At 48.9% G+C, this 20,597-nt stretch overlaps 1 protein-coding gene across 3 annotated transcripts in view; it reads left to right on the top strand.

Moving 5' to 3' along the window:
• DMTN (dematin actin binding protein) overlaps positions 1 to 16,584 on the top strand; it is a 56,814-nt gene extending 40,230 nt beyond the window's left edge. Inside the window, exons 4-16 of one of the 3 annotated variants that reach the window (XM_081922992.1) lie at positions 1,337 to 1,411; positions 3,249 to 3,398; positions 4,757 to 4,801; positions 5,427 to 5,538; positions 7,536 to 7,592; positions 7,691 to 7,846; positions 9,527 to 9,636; positions 9,743 to 9,848; positions 10,578 to 10,642; positions 13,135 to 13,200; positions 14,440 to 14,490; positions 14,624 to 14,704; positions 16,335 to 16,584. In XM_081922992.1, coding sequence (XP_081779118.1) covers positions 1,337 to 1,411; positions 3,249 to 3,398; positions 4,757 to 4,801; positions 5,427 to 5,538; positions 7,536 to 7,592; positions 7,691 to 7,846; positions 9,527 to 9,636; positions 9,743 to 9,848; positions 10,578 to 10,642; positions 13,135 to 13,200; positions 14,440 to 14,490; positions 14,624 to 14,704; positions 16,335 to 16,448 — 1,188 coding nt within the window. In that variant the 3' untranslated portion in view covers positions 16,449 to 16,584. The other 2 variants (XM_081922993.1, XM_081922994.1) reach the window with 2 other exon arrangements.
• The last annotated feature ends 4,013 nt before the right edge of the window (positions 16,585 to 20,597 follow it).

Raw genomic sequence — 20,597 nt, 5'->3', positions numbered from 1 at the left:
GGCGCCACCTGGTGGCTGTTGACTGGCTGCTGCCCTGGAGAAGGTGACTGCTGTCAATCTCCACCTGCCGGTCCACACCCAGTGCCCCTTCCTTAAAATGGCATCCTTTTTAGAGTGTTTCGGAGCACTAATTTAGACTGTGCACCAAGAGCTCCACAATGCAAACAGGCAAGACGCCTGATTCTTTTTTTCCATCCCTCAGCATAAAACACTTCCGCCCCCCCCCCATCTCCTACATGGTATCAGGTTGATAATGCCTGCTCTAGTATGGCCCCCTTGGTGGAAGAGCCTCCTCCCCATCTGAGTCGGGTCCCCGATTTTTTTTTTAAAAATATTGATTTGCTAGCCAAGAAAACAACAACCCTACAAACATAACAAAGAGAAAGGAAAAACAAAGAATGCAATATTTAAACCGTAAAGCACCACAGTCTGGAAGGACAGCTCCAAAAGGATAATAAAGTATTAACTCATACAAAGGTTCCCTTTAGAAATAGCAAAGATTTGTTAAAAATATAAGCCTTCTCCACCTGTGAGCTCCACCGTTCCTTAGAACAAAGGTCCTTTTTAGTCTTAAGTGAGCCAGACACTTGCATGTACTGATGGCGCTGTATAAGAAATAACATCATGTCATATATAGACTGTATATTTAAAAAGGTTATTTGAGCTCGGCCCTTTAGGTATGTTTAGTTTAGGACAGGTATGTCCAAAGTCCGTTTCGGGGGCCTAATCCGGCCTGCTGGTAGCTTTAATCCAGCCCCTGGGGTAAAAAAAATCTCAACAACTTCAATCCTAAAAAAAATCTCAACAACTTTGTTCGGCCCTCACGGCCCTTCACTTCATTAAATCTGGCCCTCTTTGGAAAAAGTTTGGACACCATTGGTTTAGGGGATATCTTTTCAAGAAGGGCGGTTTGCCGAATAAACATACACAAACTTATTGTTGCTAATATAATAGATGGATAACTTGAGGATCTTTACATTTTTATAACATGCAGAGAATAATATGTGTTAAAAAATCAGAGAGAGGAGCTGAGGGAAGTCGTAGGGGGGAGAAAGGGAGGGGGAAATGTGGGAAATATAATGAAGATTATTTGCTGGAATCATTTGTTATGTGAAAACAGTCAATAAAAATTATTATTATTATTATTATTTTATTATTATTATTTTTAAAAGATGGGTGGTTTGCCAAACCCTTGAACACCAGCAATCCAAATTATTAAGATCAAAACCTTCCAGGATTTGGCAATACAGCCCTGGGCTGCTGCTGTCCAGAGATGAGAAAGGAGTTCTTTGCTTGTCACATCCCATCTGACTCGTGTCTTTTCTCCTCTCTCCAGCACCAGCTGACGTCCCCAGGGAGCCTCTGCTCTTCCCGGGGTTCCAGCGTCCCTGGGTCACCCTCCAGCATTGTGGTGAGTAGTACCACGCAGATGGACTCTTTGCTCTTAAACGACACCTCACCTCCATGCATGGATCTCTCAGCTGATTAGAGCGTGGTGCTAACAATGCCAAGGTTGCAGGTGCGATCCCTGTATGGGGCAGCTGTGTATTCCTGCATGGCAGGGTGTTGTTTTAGATGATTCTCAGGGTCCCTTCCAACTCTTCTATGATTCTCCAGCAAGCATCCTTCTGGGGCTTCATTCGAAACACTAAAAAGCTTAGCACCATAGCAGGAATGCAAGACTACAGCAGGAACAGAACCAGAAAAGGTCAAAACCATGCCATTGGCAGCAGGTAAGGCAGGTACACCCTACCTGGCCGAAGCTGAGACCCACACTGGGGCTGGAAACTATTGTTTATCAAGATCCTTCCTAACCTGCGCTAGCAAGTTCCTTTACTTAGCAGAGTTTACATTCCGCTTTTACATGCACAGCAGATAGCTGGTTGCAGGCTTGTGTAAGCCTCTCACTATTATTACGTTCCTGGTAAGTTCCCTTGAATCCCTCTTAAAAGAATAAAGACGCCACAATCTTATTCAAAGTCAATAAAAGAAGTTTACTTACATCAGTTCACAGTTGGATCCCTGAAGGCAGAGTTACAAATATGTACATATGCATCTACCCCATAAGGGGGAATAATCCCAGTGCTTCTGCTAGCAGAGCAGTCCTAGCTAAAAGAGAAGCTAGCAGAGCAGTCCTAGCTAAAAGCTGGTCAAATGACGAAGGAAGTGAAAAAGAGAGAGGTGTGCTGTGTGACTCCGTCCTTCTGTTACCTGGACAGGTTAGGCCACACCCACCTTCTATCACATGCAAAAGGAAGGATGCTCCAGCCAGGAGGAACAGGAAGTTTCAACTGGCTAGACCAAACATTCCTTCACATGTCTTCTCTAGCAATTCAAGGAATGTTGCACTTGACTGCTCTCAGTGGATTACATCCCACAGCAACTTGTGGGGTGGCTGGAGCAGGGAAACCAATGTGGCTGGTTACAGATGAGCTAAGATTTAAGAAGGGCATAAATAAGAAATGGGAGAAAGGGGAAATTATGAAGGAAGGAAGAGTATACATGAGTAGCCAACAGCTGCAGGGAGAAAGGTCAAGCGGGCCAAAGCTCAGGATGAACCAGCAAGTATTAGGTCCTCTGTGTGGAGAAGATCAAGAGATCACCCAATAGCATTTCTCCATCACCCAACAGTGTGATGCAGCAGCAAGCAAAGCCAATTCTATTCAGCAGAGGTCCAGTCTCCAGATCAAGGGAAGTAATAGTCCTGCTTTATTTTGCTTGGCTTAGACCACACCTGGAGTACTGTGTCCAGTTCTGGGTACCACAGTTCAAGAAGGATATTGAGAAGCTGGAAGGTGTGCAGAGGAGGGAATCCATTCCATTGTCAAACAGCTCTTAACAGAAAGTCCTTCCTGATGTATAGTCAGAATCTCCTTTCGTGTGATTTGAAGCCATTGGTTCGAGTCCTACCCTCCAGAGCAGGAGAAAACAAACTTGCTCCATCTTCCATGTGACAGCCTTTGAGATATTTGAAGATGGCTGCCATATCATATTTTCAACCAATTTGTTAACAAAAAGAGATTGTTTGCTTTGGTCTAGCTGTGTTTCTACCCCATGATATTTAATGTAGGCAACCAGGCTCAAAAGTTTGTAGCTTTTAAGTGGGCTCGAATATCCAGATCCATTGACAAATTAATATGTTGTGCAACGTAATATAGCTTTAGGTTTGGTTTTGTAAGTGAGTGTGAGTATTTGAATGCTTCCTGAATCAAGACCTGGAACGCTGATGCTTCTGTCTTCCTTCCCAGGCAAAAATGGACAATGAAGTCTACAAGGACTTAGCAGCAATCCCCAAAGACAAGGCGATCCTGGACATAGAGCGCCCCGACTTGATGATCTATGAGCCCCACTTTACCTACTCCCTCCTGGACCACGTGGAGAGGCCAAGAAGCCGAGAGGTGGGCCAGCCCAACCCCCCTTTTCGGGCCTGGGGTGGGTGGGTCCTTTGATTTCCCCAGAGTACCATAGCCAAAGCTATTTTGAGGTTATGATTCTGTAGGAGTTAGGTCCGACGAAAGAAGAATGGAGGATGAAACTGATGGACTATGCCGAGTTAGATAAATTAACAGGAAGGATTCGAAACTTGCAGGACCAGAGATTCTTAGAAGACTGGAGTAAATATACGAACTATTTGAAAAGTAATTGTAATGAACAGATTACGCTAGTAGGATTGCAAGAAGTTCTGTAAGGAGGATTATTTGAAATATTGCAAGAAAGACTGTGAGGAGAATTATTAATGGTAAAGGTAAAGCGGTCCCTGAACATTAGGTCCAGTCGTGGCCGACTCTGGGGTTGCAGCGCTCATCTCGCTTTATTGGCCGAGGGAGCCGGCGTACAGCTTCCAGGTCATGTGGCCAACATGACTAAGCCGCTTCTGGTGAACCAGAGCAGCGCACGGAAACGCCGTTTACCTTCCCGCCGGAGCAGTACCTATTTATCTACTTGCACATTGATGTGCTTTCGAACTGCTAGGTTGGCAGGAGCAGGGACAGAGCAACAGGAGCTCATCCCGTCGCAGGGATTCGAACTGCCGACCTTCTGATCGTCAAGTCCTAGGCTCTGTGGTTTAACCCCCACGCCACTCGCACGTCCCTGGAGAATTATTAGTTAATGATAATCAAAAGTAATAGAGAAATTAAGAAATGCAGAATAAGTGATAAAAACGGAAAATCATTAGAGGAGTTGACGGAAGTCAAAAATATTGTATAAGATAAGAAATTATGTTTTATGAATGTTGGAAATGATATGTTGAAAAAAACTAATAAAAATATTTTTTTTTTTAAAAAAGGAAACAGTAAGGCCAGTTCTGTAATGGCTAGCAAATTAATACTGTGAGGTTTTTGTGTTCCACGAGCCCCACTGTGGCTTGCAGTATAGACACAGAATCATAAAAAACTAGGGTGAAAGGGACCCTAAGGCTCATCTAGTCCAACCCCCTGAAATGCTGGAATCTCAACTAGATCATACATGACTCAAGCTGTGTTATAAACCTCCAATGAAGGAGATTTTGCCACGTTCCAAGGGAGTCCCTTCCATTGTCAAAAGACTCTTACCCTCAGGAAGTTCTTCCGATGCTTTAGCCAGAATCTCCTTTCCTGGAATCTGAATCTATCGGTTTGGGTCCTCCTCTCCGGAGAGGCAGAAAACAAGCTCGCTCCATCTTCTATAAGAAAGCCTTTTAGACGTAATAGATGACTCAGATGTGAGCGGCATCAAGTGAAGTTCTCTCTCTCTCTCTCTTGACTCCTTTCTGCAGCGCTCCCTCTCGCCCAAATCCCTCTCTCCTCCTCCTTCTCCAGAAGTAAGTGTTTCTCAAGGTTGCCTTGGAGATGGGTTTCCAAGATGGGTTACCAAGAGCAGAGAAGAGGCCAGTGGGAGGGAGGGAGTGGGGAAGAGATGTGCAAGGCTGTCAGTGCGACAGGGTGGCGGGGAGAGGGATCTGTTCCTGCAGCTGCACGGGCAGCAATTGAGCTCAGCGCACCGGGGCCTGTCAGCTCCGGAAGCCCTCTGGCCAAGAGGCAAGCCGGTTTGCAGGACTCCTTGCCACACGACAGGCCAGCACAGCTCCTCGGCCGCTGACAGTCTCTTGGTGGAGGGCAGGGTGCAGGCTGGTCTTCTGCAATGGGAGGGAAAGGGCTGTGTGGCAATTCAGGCCGGGGCCAGCCCACCCATTACTGCCGATGAGGCAGCTGCCTCAGGCTGCAGGCTGGAGACAGCTGGGGGGAGCTGCAGATCTGGGGACCCAGGGAGCCTTCCGCCCGCTGCCCCCTGTGCTTGTAGCTCGCAGCTGCCACCAGGGAAGAACAGAGCCACTGTTGCCACCTGCCTCCTATTTTCTCCCCTTTTGCCTCAGGCGGCAAAATGTCTTGGGCCGGCCCTGAAACCAGACTGCTGGCCTCCTCTCACCTCCTTTGCTCTGCCCACAGGTCACTCGCGACTGGATGGAGGAGAGCAAGTCTCCAGGCAATGCCTCCCAGCCGGGCAGCCGCCGAACCAGCAGCAGCAGCCGCAGCGGAGTCCACCATTTCCACCGCCCTGGTAGGGCCACACCCCCCCCCCTTGCCAAAGGCGCCTTCAGGCTTTCCCTGACACCCCCACCCATGCCTTAGACTGCTCCCCCAGACCCTTCCCCGCCCTCCATCAGCTGCAGCCTCTCCGGGGGGTCTCAGTCATAGAATTGTAGCGAGTTGGAGGGGACCCCCAAAGGTCATCTAGTCCAGCCCCTGCAATGCAGCAATCACACGCTACGTGCCTTTGAAAAGGGCTCAGAAACATCAGCTGGCTCAAAGATCTTCAGTCAGACAGAATATTGACCCCCTTGTTAGAACAGCTCCGCTAGCTGCCCATCTGTTCCTGAGCACAATTGAAACTGCTGGTCGTGACCTATAAAGCCCTATATAACTTAGGCCCAGGCTCTCTGAAGGACCATATTCCCTTATAAGAACCTGCCCAGGTTTTGAGATCTTGAGGGGAGGTCCTTCTCCTAGTTCCACCACCCTCACAGGCCCACTTGGTGGGGGGACGCAGGAGAGGGCCTTCTCGGTGGCTGCTCCCAGACTTTACAACTCCCTCCCTGGAGAAGCCAGGCAGCGCCCCTCCTGGCGGTCCTTCTGCCAGCAGGCAGAGACCTTCTTATTCCAACAGGCCTTTGGGAACAGACTGTTGTTTTTTAAGGAAAGGGCTTTTAATAAGTGCTGTGCTGTTTTATTATTTGGATTTTAATAGATGAGTTTTTTAAATTGCTTTAATTCTATTAGAGTTTGATTACTTTTTATATGTTTCTTAACTTAGTTAATTGATGGTGTTTTAATTTGTGTCAGCCGCCTTGAGTCCCAGTCTGGGGAAAAGGCAGGATATAAATGATGATGAAGATAATGATGATGATGATGATCATAATACTTGGTTTAAGAACAGCTTAGTTTATGAACAACTTGGATTAAGAACGCGGCAAACCCAGACATAGGTGTTTTGGTTTGTGAACTATGCATTGGAATAAGAACATGTTTTGCTTCCTGTTGAGCGTGTTCCATTTGTAAATTGAGTCCCCCGCTGCTATGGGAAACATGCCTTGGTTTAAGAACGCTTTAAGAATGGTCTTCCGGAATGGATTAAGTTCGTAAACCAAGGTAAAGGTAAAGTAAAGGGACCCCAGTGCTTTCAAACTGCTAGGTTGGCAGGAGCTGGGGCCGAGCAATGGGGATTCAAACCACCGACCTTCTGATCAGCAAGTCCTAGGCTTTGTGGTTTAACCCACAGCGCCACCGATGTCCCTTATATTTCTCCTTTTACGTGGCCCAAAATCTGCCCTGCTCCCCTCTACCTTGAACTCCCCTGGGCCAGGCCCTTCAACCCTGGAGAGTAGCAAGCTGCCTTAAATGTACTGAGTCAGGCCATTGGCCTGTCCTGCTCACTGTTGCCTACAGTCCAGTGACTGGCAGCTGATCTCCAGGTTTCAGGCAGGGAATATTTAACCTGTGCCCTTCTGTCCTTCTCCAAAGCAGCTTCATGGAAACTCCCTCTGTGGTATTGTAACTCTTCTACGTTGGGGCAGCCTGCGTATGATGAGAGTTGCTTATTATTATTACAGTGGTACCTTAGTTTACAGGGACGCAGCTGGCACTGTGGGTTAAACCACAGAACCTAGGACTTGCCAATCAGAAGGTCGGCGGTTCAAATCCCCGTGACGGGATGAGCTCCCATTGCTCGGTCCCTGCTCCTGCCCACCTAGCAGTTCAAAAGCACATCAAAGTGCAATCAGATAAATAGGTACCGCTGCTCTGGTTTGCCAGAAGCGGCTTAGTCATGCTGGCCACATGACCTGGAAGCTGTACGCCGGCTCCCTCGGCCAATAAAGCGAGATGAGCGCCGCAACCCCAGAGTCGGTCACGACTGGACCTAATGGTCAGGGGTCCCTTTACCTTTAAAAGGAGAAATATGGGCAGCAGTAGGCTAGAAAACCACCTCGGGGGTCCCCCTGAGAAGCGGCCCCAAACCAGTTGCTGCGTCCCCTGAGCACCTCCCTGCTCCTTCCCCAGATACCAACACGGCAGAGATGAACATCTACAAGAAGCCCCCCATCTACAAACAGAGAGGTAGGTAGTGCTCCCCGATAACCTCTGGGGCGGGCAAAGGTGGGGCTACACGTAGCAGAGGCTCAGAGTCACCTGCCCCCCCCCTTTGCACCTTGCAGAGCAGTCGGTGACACCAACCCCGCAGAGCAAGCACCTGATTGAGGACCTGATCATCGAATCCTCCAAGTTCCCGGCTGCCCAGCCACCCGACCCCAACCAGCCGGCCAAGATTGAGACGGACTACTGGCCCTGTCCGCCCTCCTTGGCAGTTGTGGGTAGGTGGTCCTTGCTGTGTTTTTCTGTCAGCCAGTGGGGTAGTGGATGGGGGAATGCAGGGGAGCATAGCTGTGGGGCTTTTTTTCCCAGGTCTGGAGCAATGATGCCATCTGGCAAGGTGCCAGGGCGATTGGTCTCCTTTTTCTGGCAAACGAATGAGGCGATAACAAGGCTTTCAAGTTTGCTTGTGAGAGATTAGCATAGAGGAAGTTGGATAATGAGGAAAAGAATCGAGCAGAGGCTGGATACTGCTTTCCTTTTCTTTGATGGGGTTGCTGCTTCGTACTGGCAGTTTTAAACGGTAGTGATTCCTTGCGAGATCCTTTGCATTTCCAAAACAGCTATTTACAACCTTCAAAATAAATAAATAAAAGCAGATTAAAACATACATCACCATTCTACATGCCTGGGCAGGCTTGTCTAAACAAGAATGTTTTCAGCAGGCACCCAAAAGAATACAGTGAAGGTGCCCGCCTGATCTCAATAGGCAAGGAGTTCCAAAGTGCAGGCGCTGCCACACTAAATGACCAGTTTCTTACAAGTGAAGAACAGGTATTATATAGCTCTGTAATAATGCCAGCTGCACAGAATGTGGCGGCTGAGCAGATATATATGGGGTGAGGTGATCTCGCAGGCAAACGGGTCCCATGTTCTAGTTCCAGGTAGGTAGCCATGTTGGTCTGCCGTAGTCGAAACAAACAAACAAAAAAATTCCTTCCAGTAGCACCTTGTTGTTGTTGTTTAGTCATTTAGTCGTGTCCAACTCTTCGTAACCCCCTGGACCAGAGCATGACAGGCCCTCCTGTCTTCCACTGCCTCCCGCAGCTTGGTCAAACTCATGCTGGTAGCTTTGAGAACACTGTCCAACCATCTTGTCCTCTGTCATCCCCTTCTCCTTGTACCTTCAATTTTTCCCAACATCAGGGTCTTTTCCAGGGAGTCTTCTCTTCTCATTGGGTGGCCAAAGTATTGGAGCCTCAGCGTCACGATCTGGTCATTTCCCTAGTAAGCTATTTTATTCTAGAGGATGACCTGTGCCTACAAATCCGGGCACAGAATCTGGCTACCAGTCAGGTCTTATGATCTTTGCCTAAGAGGAGAGAATTAAGTTTAGACTTGTCTGAAAGATCGGCGAACCTCTTCAGCAAAGGATCAGTGGTGTCTCTATGAATCTCAACATAAACAGGACATCTCAAAAATATACGTTCAAGGCTTCCTATTTCCCCTAATGGACAGGCGCAAAGTCTCTGTGCGTACAGGACCCTTCTATAGAAGCCTTCCAGAACCGGTGAGGGCAAAGCCGAGCTTCTAGGAAGAGTAAAAGCCCTTCTTGCATTTCTGGATGTGAGGAAATAGAGATATGCTGCTGGAGCGGCTACATATCTCCCGTTTTCTATGATTTTATAATCAGGGACCTTTGTACAGTCCTGTTGTCTCTCTATGTGATTCTTTGCCTAATCACGGATCTAGCTTGGCCCAGGCCCATAGTTATGAAGGTTTGGGGAGCAAGGCCCAGTTTCTGAAGAGTGTTTAAGACTGCTGTCTGCCAGCCAGACTGAAACTGGTCGCTCAGAATCAATGGGGCTATTCCTCGGGGAAGCAGTTTCAGAGTTAGCCACTTATATGTTGATGTTAGGCTAATATGAGCTTAGACTTTCATCATGCCTGTCTTTCCGCAGAGACCGAGTGGCGGCGGCGGATGGCCTCCAAAAGAGGCGAGGATGAGGACGAGGACAGCACGGAAGAACTGGGGAGCCTGCGAGAGCTGCAGAAGCAAGAGCTGAGCAAGGTGGGCAGGGGGCTTGGGGGTAGGCGAAGCCGGGTGGGGGTGCTCCTGGGTGCCGGTGGCTCCTTGTGTGGCTGAGCTCCCCGCCCCCACTCTCTCTCTCCGCCAGGTGGCCTCCAACCTTGGCAAGCTCATCCTCAAGGAGGAGATGGAGAAGTCTCTCCCCATCAGGAGGAAAACCCGTTCGCTTCCGGACCGGACGCCCTTCCACTCCTGTGAGTAAGCGACCCCCACCCCACCCTCTGCTAAAACCAGGGGCTGATTTCCCATGCTTCTCAGTCTTTTTGTCTTCAAACAGGAAGGGCACATCTTTCGTGCACCCTTGTTTGTTTGTTTGCATTTATAACCCACTTTTTCCTCCGAGGAGCTCAAGGTAGCACTCTGTTAGAATTCCTGCTCCATGATTGCAGTCCTGGGATTGTTGTCTATCACATGACACTGTATGTTTTCATCCCACAGAGTGGGAAGTGATAGAGACAGGATTTTTGTGTTACTGTGTTCCGTGAGGTGGGACTATTGTCCTTTGGTTTTTTTCTCTCTTTGCTGTCTGATGCTAGAGAGAGAGGGAGCCATGTTGCAGTGCTCCGTGTGTGTTTATATGTAAATAAAGTAGATTAGCCCAAATGCTGAGTTGCTGAGGTCTGGCCATGCTCCCATCAGCCCTTGCACCAAAGAGCTGTGCTGCCCGGGGCTGATGGGAGATGTAGTCCAAAACCAGCTGGAGGTCACCCAGTTGGGGAAGGCTGGTCTAGAGCAGCAAATGTGCCCCTTGGTCAGAGCTCCTTGTCTTGCTGCCGCCCTGAGCAGCAGCCCCACGGCCTGCCCCTTTTCCAAACTCCCTTCCAGCACTACCATCTGCCCATGTTCTTGAACTGTTGCTCAACCCAGATTAAAAGGAGCCCTTTCCCCTGCCATATTAATTGCTGGTCTTCCTCTTTTTTCAGCTCTTCACGGCGGAAGCTCGAAATCTTCCTCCCTTCCTGCCTACGGGAGAAGCACCCTTGCCAGGGTAAGGTGCCAACCTTCCAACCTTCAGCTCCTATGAGTCCTTTTATATATATATATAATATATATATATTTATTAAATTTTACATAACAAATTTAAATTCAAACACATCATTCACCTCCTCATTTATATTCTCTGAATCCCTTTACTTCCCTCTGCCCTTCCACGGTTTCCATTATCAATCCTTTATTTTATTTTATCTGCTTATCTTATTTTCTCCAATTTGTTAAAAGAATAATGACCCATTTTTCTATTGTTTTTCATACGTTACAAGCATTACTCAAATCCTGCCAAAGTTTTAAAAATTGTTTACGGTGTTCTCTTGAGCACATTATAAATTTTCCCCTTTCCTCCTTAAAATTCTTCTCTTCCTGGCTTCTGATCTTCCCTGTCAGTTTCGCCATTTCGGCATAGTCCACCATAGTCCTTTGGCTTCCACGAGTTCTAGTGTTGTGACAGAGACTTTTGTCTTTCCCCTTTCTTCTCTTGGGACTATCCCCAACCCATGGTTGCATTCATCGCAAGCGCTTTCACGGTCTGGATTGGGCCCATGAAATGCTATAATGCCCCTTGCCTGCCTGCAAATGGTGTTTGTGTGTGGCTTTTGTGCTGCTGGAATGTATGTAGCCTGCTATGAAATGAGAGCAATGCATTTGCCACTTTGACCTGTTTTGCCGCTTGCCCTGAGCACCGTTGCATGCAGACCCTAGAAGATTATCCACAATGGGGTGCAGGTCTTGTGTTGAGACACACTGCCAATCTCTGCTCTATCCCTTGGATGGAAGTAGAAAAAGTGAAGGTGTTTGGAGGGAATGTGCATATTCCACACTTCTCGAAGTCCTCCGGTTTCCTTTTTATGAAAGCAGTCTTGCTCTTGCTGGTGCAGAGAGGGCTCCAGAACAGTCCAATCTGAGGTGGTGGCAACAATCTCAATGATGAGAAGAAGGGCCGCCCTTCCAAATTGTGCCTGTCCTTCTGGCACCTGCTTCCATTCTGAAACCATAGAATCATAAAATTGTAGAGCTGGGAAGCAACAACAGGGAGTTGGACAATCTAGTTCATGGGTAGGCAAACTAAGGCCCGGGAGCTGGATCCGACCCAATTGCCTTCTCAATCCGGCCCGCGGACGGTCCGGGAATCAGCATGTTTTTACATGAGTAGAATGTGTCCTTTTATTTAAAATGCATCTCTGGGTTATTTGTGGGGCCTGCCTGGTGTTTTTACATGAGTAGAATGTGTGCTTTTATTTAAAATGCATCTCTGGGTTATTTGTGGGGCATAGGAATTCGTTCATTTCCCCCCCAAAATATAGTCTGGCCGCCCACAAGGCCTGAGGGACAGTGGACTGGCCCCCTGCTGAAAAAGTTTGCTGACCCCTGACTAGTCCAACTCCCTGCAATGCAGGGAACCACAGCTGAAGAATTCCTGATAGATGGCCATCTAAGCACCTCCAAGGAAGGAGGGTCCAACACTGTCTTCCAAGGGAGTCTGTTCCACTGTCAAACTGTTCTTACAATACAGAACAACCAACCCCTGTGTTGCAAACTAAACACAACAAACAATACAAGCAACATGCAGACCAGTTTACTAGATAGCACTGTAATTCTTAATGCATAATATACATGATTTAGTAACAAAAACATGATTTGTAACTAAATCATGTATATTATGCAGTAAGAATTACAGTGCTATCTAGTAAACTGTTCTTACAGTCAGAAAGTTCTTCCTAATATATTGGATCCCGAACGCCCTGGAACTCAGACGTTTTGGCTCCCAGACGCCGCAAACCCGGAAGTGATTGTTCTGGTTTGCAAATGTTCTTTTGGAAGCTGAATTTCCAGGAGGGCTTCTGCAGCTTCTAATTGGCCGCAGGACCTTCCTGCGGCCAATCAGAAGCAGCGATTTGGCCTCCGAACATTTTGGAAGTTGAACAGACTTCCAGAATGGATTCCGTTCGACTTCCAAGGTACGACTGTATTTAATTGGAATCTCCTTCCTTTCCCTTTGAATCCCTTTGATTTGGCTCCTCCCCTCTGGAGCAGGTAGAAAACCTTGCTCAGTCTTGCATGGGGCAACTCTTCAGGTTTTGGAAGATGGCTGTCAAATTCTGATCCACGCCAACTTTGACCAAGAATCGCACAGCTGGCATTGGCCCTGCAGAGAGACCTGCTGGCCTGGGGCTGAGGTCCCATAAGTAGCCCACATCTCCTGCCATTATTGGGAGGTGGGGGTGAGAATCCTTCTGTCCCAAGCAGAAAACCTGAGTAATAAAGGCGCAATCACATCATGGACACGTGGAATCAGTTGCCTTTCTCCGACAAAGCTGTAGTTTCCAGGAGTCTTTGGGAAAAGTGATGTGTGCCTTAGATGTGTGGTCTGGATGTGACCTAGGAAAGATCGAAGCGCCCCCTCTCTTCATGCCACAAAGGCACCAAGGTTGACATGTCTCTGTGGGTGACCCTGACTCTTCTCCTGCTTTTTCCCGCCTTCTACAGCTGCAGTCCACAGAGTTCAGTCCTGCTGGCAGCGAGAAAGGGAGCCCAGGTAAGCGAAGCTACGGGGTTGGGGTTGGGGTGGGGCAAAGGCAGACCTCTCATCTGCTGACATTAGTCACCTGCCCTAGCTTGGACCCTCTTCTGCTACTTCTGAGCTGCTTCTGACCTCCCTCCCAATCACAGAATTGTAGAATGGGAAGGGACCCCAAGGGGCAGTGTTAGAAACTGGGACAGAAAAGCTAGGAGCCAAATGGCTCCTGGGACCTGGGTTGCAGGCGCCAAAACAGAATGTCTAGTCGCCATTTGGGGGGGGGGGGTTGGCAACACTTTTTATTATTTTAATAAGCATGAACTAATACTCAATTCACATAAGTGGCACATTGTCAATATCACATTTTAAGCAGAAACTGCTAATACATGTTTGATTTGGTGTTTGCAATAAAAAATATGCGTACCATACTTCAGTTTTCAAAACACTCTTTTTAATAACATATTGCCTATCCTTAACATATAGAGTGGTACCTCGGGTTAAGTACTTAATTCTTTCCGGAGGTCCGTTCTTAACCTGAAACTGTTCTTAACCTGAAGCACCACTTTAGCTAATGGGGCCTCCTGCTGCCCCCGTGCCGCCGGAGCACGATTTCTGTTCTCATCCTGAAGCAAAGTTCTTAACCCGAGGTACTATTTCTGGGTTAGTGGAGTCTGTAACCTGAAGCGTCTGTAACCTGAAGCGTCTGTAACCCAAGGTACCACTGTACTTCGATGCTTCGAATCACAGACATTTCAGTAATCCTCGAATGTCAGCCAGGCGCAAAAATAAAGCACCCAGACTTTTTGAGGTGCTCGCAAACAGAGAATCTTTAGGTGCGAAAAGCGCCTGGCCCCCTGCTAATTTCGAACCCTGCCAGAGGGTCATCTACTCCACAATGCAGGAATCACACTAAGTGGTCTTAGCCACTTAGCAATGAAACAACTGAAGAAGATAGCAGGGGACTGTTCTCTGGTAACCTTCATCCCCTTTCCTTCTGTCTTGCAGGTCTACAGGTGAGCACACATGCCCAGCCACAGGTGGTCCCCCCAAGAGGTGATGTATCAGGCCACTTCCCCCAAGGATACCCGGGAGAGTGACGGCGTCTCACCCAAACCCCAGAGGAAGGCTGAGGAGGGTTTGAGAGGGGGGCCAGGGGGGAATAAGGTGGTGCAACTGGCTGCCTCCTGTGAGTCCACAGCCATGCCAAGCACTATTTCTGTGGGAGAAGGCCCTGCAACTGTGTTGGGTTTATTTTCCCTCCGCAGAACGGCCAGAGAGGGCGGATGGACAGGGGAAACTCCCTCCCTAGTATGCTGGAGCAAAAGGTGAGAACTGCCCCTGGGGCCATGGGGGAATATCCACCGTCCTTTCGCATGGGGGTAACGTGTCCTGATGCGCCCACAAAAAAATGCAACCAAGTGGCCCCTTTGTCAACTTTGCTTTTCTTCCTCCCTGAAGATTTACCCTTACGAGATGCTGATGGTGACGAATCGGGGAAGAGTGAAACTGCCTCCAGGCGTGGACAGGACAAGGCTAGAGGTACAAAGAAATAGCACTGGTGCAGATCTACCTTTCTCAACCCTGGCACCCTCCAAATCACTTCCTTGGTATTATCATTATCAACATCATCATTATTACAGTCGTACCCTGGATTCTGAATGCCTTGCGACTCGAACATTTTGTCTCCCAAACGCCGCAAACCCGGAAGCGAGTGTTCCAGTTCCGGTTTGCGAACGTTCTTTGAAACCCGAACATCCAACGCGGATTATGTGGCTTCCGATTGTGTGCAGGAAGCCCCTGCAGCCAATCGGAAGCCACACTTTGGTTGTTGAATTTTTACGGAAGTCGAACAGAATTCTGGAACGGGTTCTGTTCAACAACCATGGTATGACTGTATTATTGTTGTTGTGTTGTTGTTTTAGAAAATGTATAAGCCACTCGATTGTCAGAAAAACTCAAAAGGGCTTACAGAAGAGAAAAAGCAATTAAATTGGCAAGAAATAACAAGACATTGGAAAAGTTAAGATAACCAGATACTAAAAACATATTAAGACTCGCATCAACTTTCTAAACATCTGGACAGGCTGGTTTAAAGAAAAATGTTTTTAGCAGGTGCTGAAAAGAGTAAAGGTGTCAATTGAGTTCCAAAGTTTGGGTGCTGCTGCACTAAAATATCAAGTTCTTACAAATGTGGAACAGGTATTATGGATCACTTGTAACTGTGCCTGTCCTGCTGATTGAAGCAGCAGAGGGGCCACATGTGGGGTAAGAAGGTCCAGATGTTGTTGGGCTTCAACTCCCCGCAGCCTCAACAGCCCACATGGCCAGTGGGCAGGGACGATGGGAGCTGTAGTCCAATTTCTGCAAGGCACCAGTTGGTGTGCTTAATATTGAGCTAGACAAACCACTTGTCTTGACTCAAGATAAGGCAGCTTCCCATGTTCTTTGAATCTGACATGAGATACAACAGCTTTCCAGACAAGCACCTTGCCTTACCCCCCTACGTGCCCACTCAACCACTTCGGCATTGTTATAGGCTCCACATTTGTAAGAACTCTCTTATCTTTCAGCCTGGCAGCACCTACCCTTTGGAACTCCCTGCCGATTGATTTCAAGCTGGCACATTCACTGTAGCCTTTTGCAGCGCCTACCCAAATGTTTATGGGATGCGGGTGGCGCTGTGGGTTAAACCACAGAGCCTAGGACTTGCCGATCAGAAGGTTGGTGGTTCGAATCCCCGTGATGGGATGAGCTCCCATTGCTCAGTCCCTGCTCCTGCCCACCTAGCAGTTTGAAAGCACGTCAAAGTGCAAGTAGATAAATAAGTACCACTCTGGATGGAAGGTAAACGGCATTTCCGTGCGCTGCTCTGAAGTGGCTTAGTCATGCTGGCTACATGACCTAGAAGCTGTACACCGGCTCCCTCGGCCAATAAAGCGACATGAGCGCTGCAACCCCAGAGTCGATCACAACTGGACCAAATGGTCAGGGGTCCCTTTACCTTTACCCATATGTTTTAGAAAGTTGGTTCAGGTTTTAATTTGCTTCTAAAAAGTTATTTTAACTTTTTGTGTGCCTTGACTGCAAACCACTCGAGTGGTTTCATGAATCTTATGAAATGAAGAAATGAATGGATGAGCAAGCCTCCTTCCTTCTCTCCCCATCCCAGCGCCACCTGTCAGCCGAGGATTTCCTGCGTGCGTTCGAGATGTCGCCGGACGAATTTGGCAAGCTGGCCCTGTGGAAGCGGAACGAGCTGAAGAAGAAAGCCTTCCTCTTCTGATCCCGGCCCCCGCGCAGAGCCGACATGCCCGGCGTGATGCTCCGTGCGTGTGTGCCGACCCGTCTTTCATCACAGACGCTTTAGGGCTACTCTCGAGCTCGTTCGAAGGGACGTTGCTCCTTTCTCCCCACCACCACCCAACCGCCCTCACTGCAGAGGTGGCTGCCATGACTCTTGGGGCAGAGGAAAAGTGGGTCAGGAAGAGAGTGGTGAGCACCCTGTGCTGGATGTGGCAGCGGCTGCGGGGGGTGCCAAGTCCCTTCCCCACTCCCACCCCGGTGAAAATCAGCCATGTGTGGGGTGGGAAGAGGCCAGGGTGGAGATAAGGTGTTCTGTGCTGCCACCACCCTTAAGCTCATTCCGCTGCTGGCTTTACTCCCAGACCATGCATCCTCTCCTCCCTTTGGCACAAAGGCCCATCAGGTTTTCTAAACTTGGGCAAGAATGAGGCCCAGCGGGCAGATCTGAGCATCATGGCACCAGGCAGACTCCCACCCTGCAGCAGGACCAGATTGAAGAGGGTCTCTCTGCCCCAGCATCCTCTTCTCACAGGGGGCAGCCTTGCCACACTCTCCCACTGATTTCCACCCCCTTGTGGCTGGTACTCAGCTGCCCGCTGGACGTGCCTAGCCTCCGCTGGAGTGAACGTGACCTGGGGCTGCTTCTCATCTAAATGGCTACCAAGCAGCAGGGTGATGGCTCCCTCCCCAGCAAAAAGAAAAAAGCTTCCTTTGCTAGCTCCTGCCCCTACTGGACAAACGGAAGTATTCCGTGGCCACTCTCAAAGATGTGCTGTCTACAGGAGGAATGCAGCCACTACCACGGTGCCCGCAGGCATGGAGAAGGGCATAGAGGTGGGCTTCATTTGGAATCGAGGCATGTGTCCAGGCCCCCGTTCTGCAGGGGGTTGGTCTAGGTGAGCCTTGGAGTCACTTCCAACTCTATTGTTCTGGTTTCTTACCCACTGCCAAAATCTCCCTTTCCAGGCCAGCTTCCTCTACCCGTTTCTGCCCCAGCATTCCCAACTGGTCCTGGGCCAGCTATATGTGGCACCTGTTTCCTGCTCTCACTCAGCCCTGCCATCCCAACCATCTAGGCTGTAACATTCTTCTGTGCTGCACCTGCTGCCTGCCCCCCACCTCCAAAATCTGGGGGCCCCTGCAAGCTCTATTCAGCGAGACTTTGAGGATGTGCCTGAAGAGAGGAATGCATTTACCTGCTGCTGTCATGCCCGTAGTTCAGGCCCGCCTCTTCAGCCTATGTGCCTCTCCCTCCACATACCCTGCACCTGTAGGTACCCAGATCTACCTGCCCTGTCTCCACAGCTTCATGCTAGTCCTGTGGAAAGGACTGCAGAGAAGGTGGCTTGATGCAAAGCCTGGGTATGCCCCTGCTCCTGCCCAACCAGTGTGGCGTAGTGGTTAAGAGCGGTGGACTCATAATCTGGTGAACTGGGTTTGATTCCCCGCTCCTCCACATGCAACTGCTGGGTGACCTTGGGCCAGTCACACTTCTCTGAAATCTCTCAGTGTTTGTTGTAGGGGAGGAAGGGAAAGGAGATTGTTAGCCACTTTGAGACCCCTGACCATTAGGTCCAGTCGTGGCCGACTCCGGGGTTGCAGCGCTCATCTCGCTTTATTGGCCGAGGGAGCCGGTGTACAGCCTCCAGGTCATGTGGCCAGCATGACTAAGCCGCTTCTGGCGAACCAGAGCAGCGCACGGAAATGCCATTTACCTTCCTGCAGTACCTATTTATCTACTTGCACTTTGACGTGCTTTCGAACTGCTAGGTTGGCAGGAGCAGGGACCGAGCAACAGGAGCTCACCCCATTGCCGGGATTCGAACCGCCGACCTTCTGATTGGCAAGTCCTAGGCTCTGTGGTTTAACCCACAGCGCCACCAGAGACTCCTTAGGGTAGTGATAAAGCGGGATATCAAATCCAAACTCTTCTTCTTCAACCTTAAAAGCTAGAGGAGAGCTCTCTTCTGCTTCAGCCACCGCAAGGCCCACAACTCTGTGCCACAGCCCCTGGTCTCTCGGAAGCTACTACAGCCAGTTTAGGTCATGCAAGGCAACTGCATTTATGCCAAGGGACAGGAGCCTACTAGCCGGCTCCTTCTGTCTTGCCATAGAGGCCAGGCTCTGCAAAGGATCACTTTGGGAGTGCAACTACTTCACAGGCAAGATCCAGGCTGCTCTGTCGCTTTCCTTACCAAGACAGGCTTTCTTTCTTTATGAGCCAAACAACCGTCAGTCTCAACCCAGACTGAGCAGCGACAGCAGAGAGCCAGGACAGGAGGAGACTAGGCTGTCTCTACACTGCCACACATTTCTGCTCACCAAGAGATGAGAAGCACCTACCCACCCCCATCTCCTCCTCCTGGAGGCCAAGGCTCCTTTTTGCCCATCACAATCACACTCCCCCTGCCCCAGGGAGCACACAAGTGGTTGTGTGCAATACACAAGCACCCATGCCTGTTGAAATACCAGGGCCCACAAGTCAGCACAGTTGGACTGGGTGATCCTTTGGGCACCTTCCAGATTGCATGATTTTAGGAACACAAACCAATGTTGCACAGGCTGCTAGACATCAGCAGCGAGTTGCAGGGTTGGTTTCTGCTGGGGCAGAAAAGATATCTCTCTCTCTCTCACACACACACACACCCCCCTAAAGCAAGAGGGGGCAGTGTCCCAATGAGCACCTTCCTCCACAAAATCTACCAGCCCTTAAGTGGTGGCTTCTCACTGACTGGTAAAATTACTGCAGTCTAGTGGTACTTTTCATCAGGCTATTTAAAGAGGGGGAAGAGTTTGCCAAGGAGGAGAGGGGTGCTTCAAGTCACACTTCCAAGGAACATTCCCCAATCCAGACCAGCGCCGGGCCTACCTGTCTCACTTAAGGGGTCCTGCACTGCACCAGCAAAAACCTCCCACCCACAATGCTGTCCTGGCACTTTTCAGTCTAGTAAGGGTGCTGCCATTGCATTGTGGGAGGGAGAGCAGAAGAGCCTGGAAGGGTTCGCTGCCCTTGGTGGGGTGGATCAAAGCAGCAGCAGTAGAAGTCTAGGCCCAAGCAAGTCTCTCTTTTGAGTCAGGAAGATGATGAGAGAGGTGCTTTCCCTCCACCTGGCACCTTCCAATTAATTTGGTGGCAGCTCTCACCAACCAATATCTCTTCCCAGATATTTGGGGAGCCCCAAATATCTGGGAAGCAGCAGGACAGCACCCTGGCCCTGAAATCCAGCCACCAAGACTGCCCAATGAGCCATTCCCCAGGGCTGTGGGAGAAACTGCCTTTCCTGGCTCAGGAGCCCAGTGTTCAGCTCACACCTTTTCCCTCCACACAGCCCCTGCCATGCTGCCCCCCCTTCCATTTCCTCCCTCCTGGCCACTCCACTTTGTGCAAATGTAAAGAATGTAATTTATTAGAAGTCACCGGCCTCTACTTGCTTTTCACTGCTATTCTGTGAGCATATCTATAAATAAGGACCTCCTAGTGCGAAGAGCGGCCTACCCCTATTCCACCACCCACTTTGGCTGATGTCAGAATCTGTGTGAAAATGATTTCCTCTCTAACCCCCACCCCCTTTTAATTAAATGTGAAGTGGCTTTATTCAAAAAGGTCTTGTCCTTGCTTTGTTATTTGTTTGTCAGGACTGATGTATGAGCTGCACCACACTGTTAAATCCTTTCTAGCCTCTCCTCTGTTTATTATTTCATAAAATCTATGCACCGTTTGATCATTAAAAACAAAACAAAACCTCAAAGCAATTTACAAACAGAATAAAACAATAAAATTACTAGTAAAAACCCTAAAGCAAAACGATAAACTGAGAACAGATTAAAAAATATAGCAATATTCTACATGTCTGGGTAGCCTTGTCTAAACAAAAATCTTCTGGGCACAGAACCAGAAAGAGTATAGTGGACGCGCCTATCTGATATCAAATGGCAGGGAATCCCAGAGTGTAGCCGCTGCCACACTAAAAAAATCAATTTCTTACAAATACGAAATGAGTATTATATGGAACACGTAACAGTGCCAGTTCTGTCAAACGAAGCAATCGAGTGGGTGTCTATGTGCTAAGGTGATCTTGCAAGTAATGCAAATCTCTGAGCAAAGGTGTTCTATGCTGACAAGGCCTCA

The sequence above is a fragment of the Podarcis melisellensis genome (assembly GCF_964234715.1).
Source record: "Podarcis melisellensis genome assembly, chromosome: 8".
In the NCBI taxonomy this organism is placed as follows: Eukaryota; Metazoa; Chordata; class Lepidosauria; order Squamata; family Lacertidae; genus Podarcis; species Podarcis melisellensis.
The sequence above is the reverse complement of the archived record's forward strand: the minus strand, read 5'-3'. Positions and strand labels throughout refer to the sequence as shown.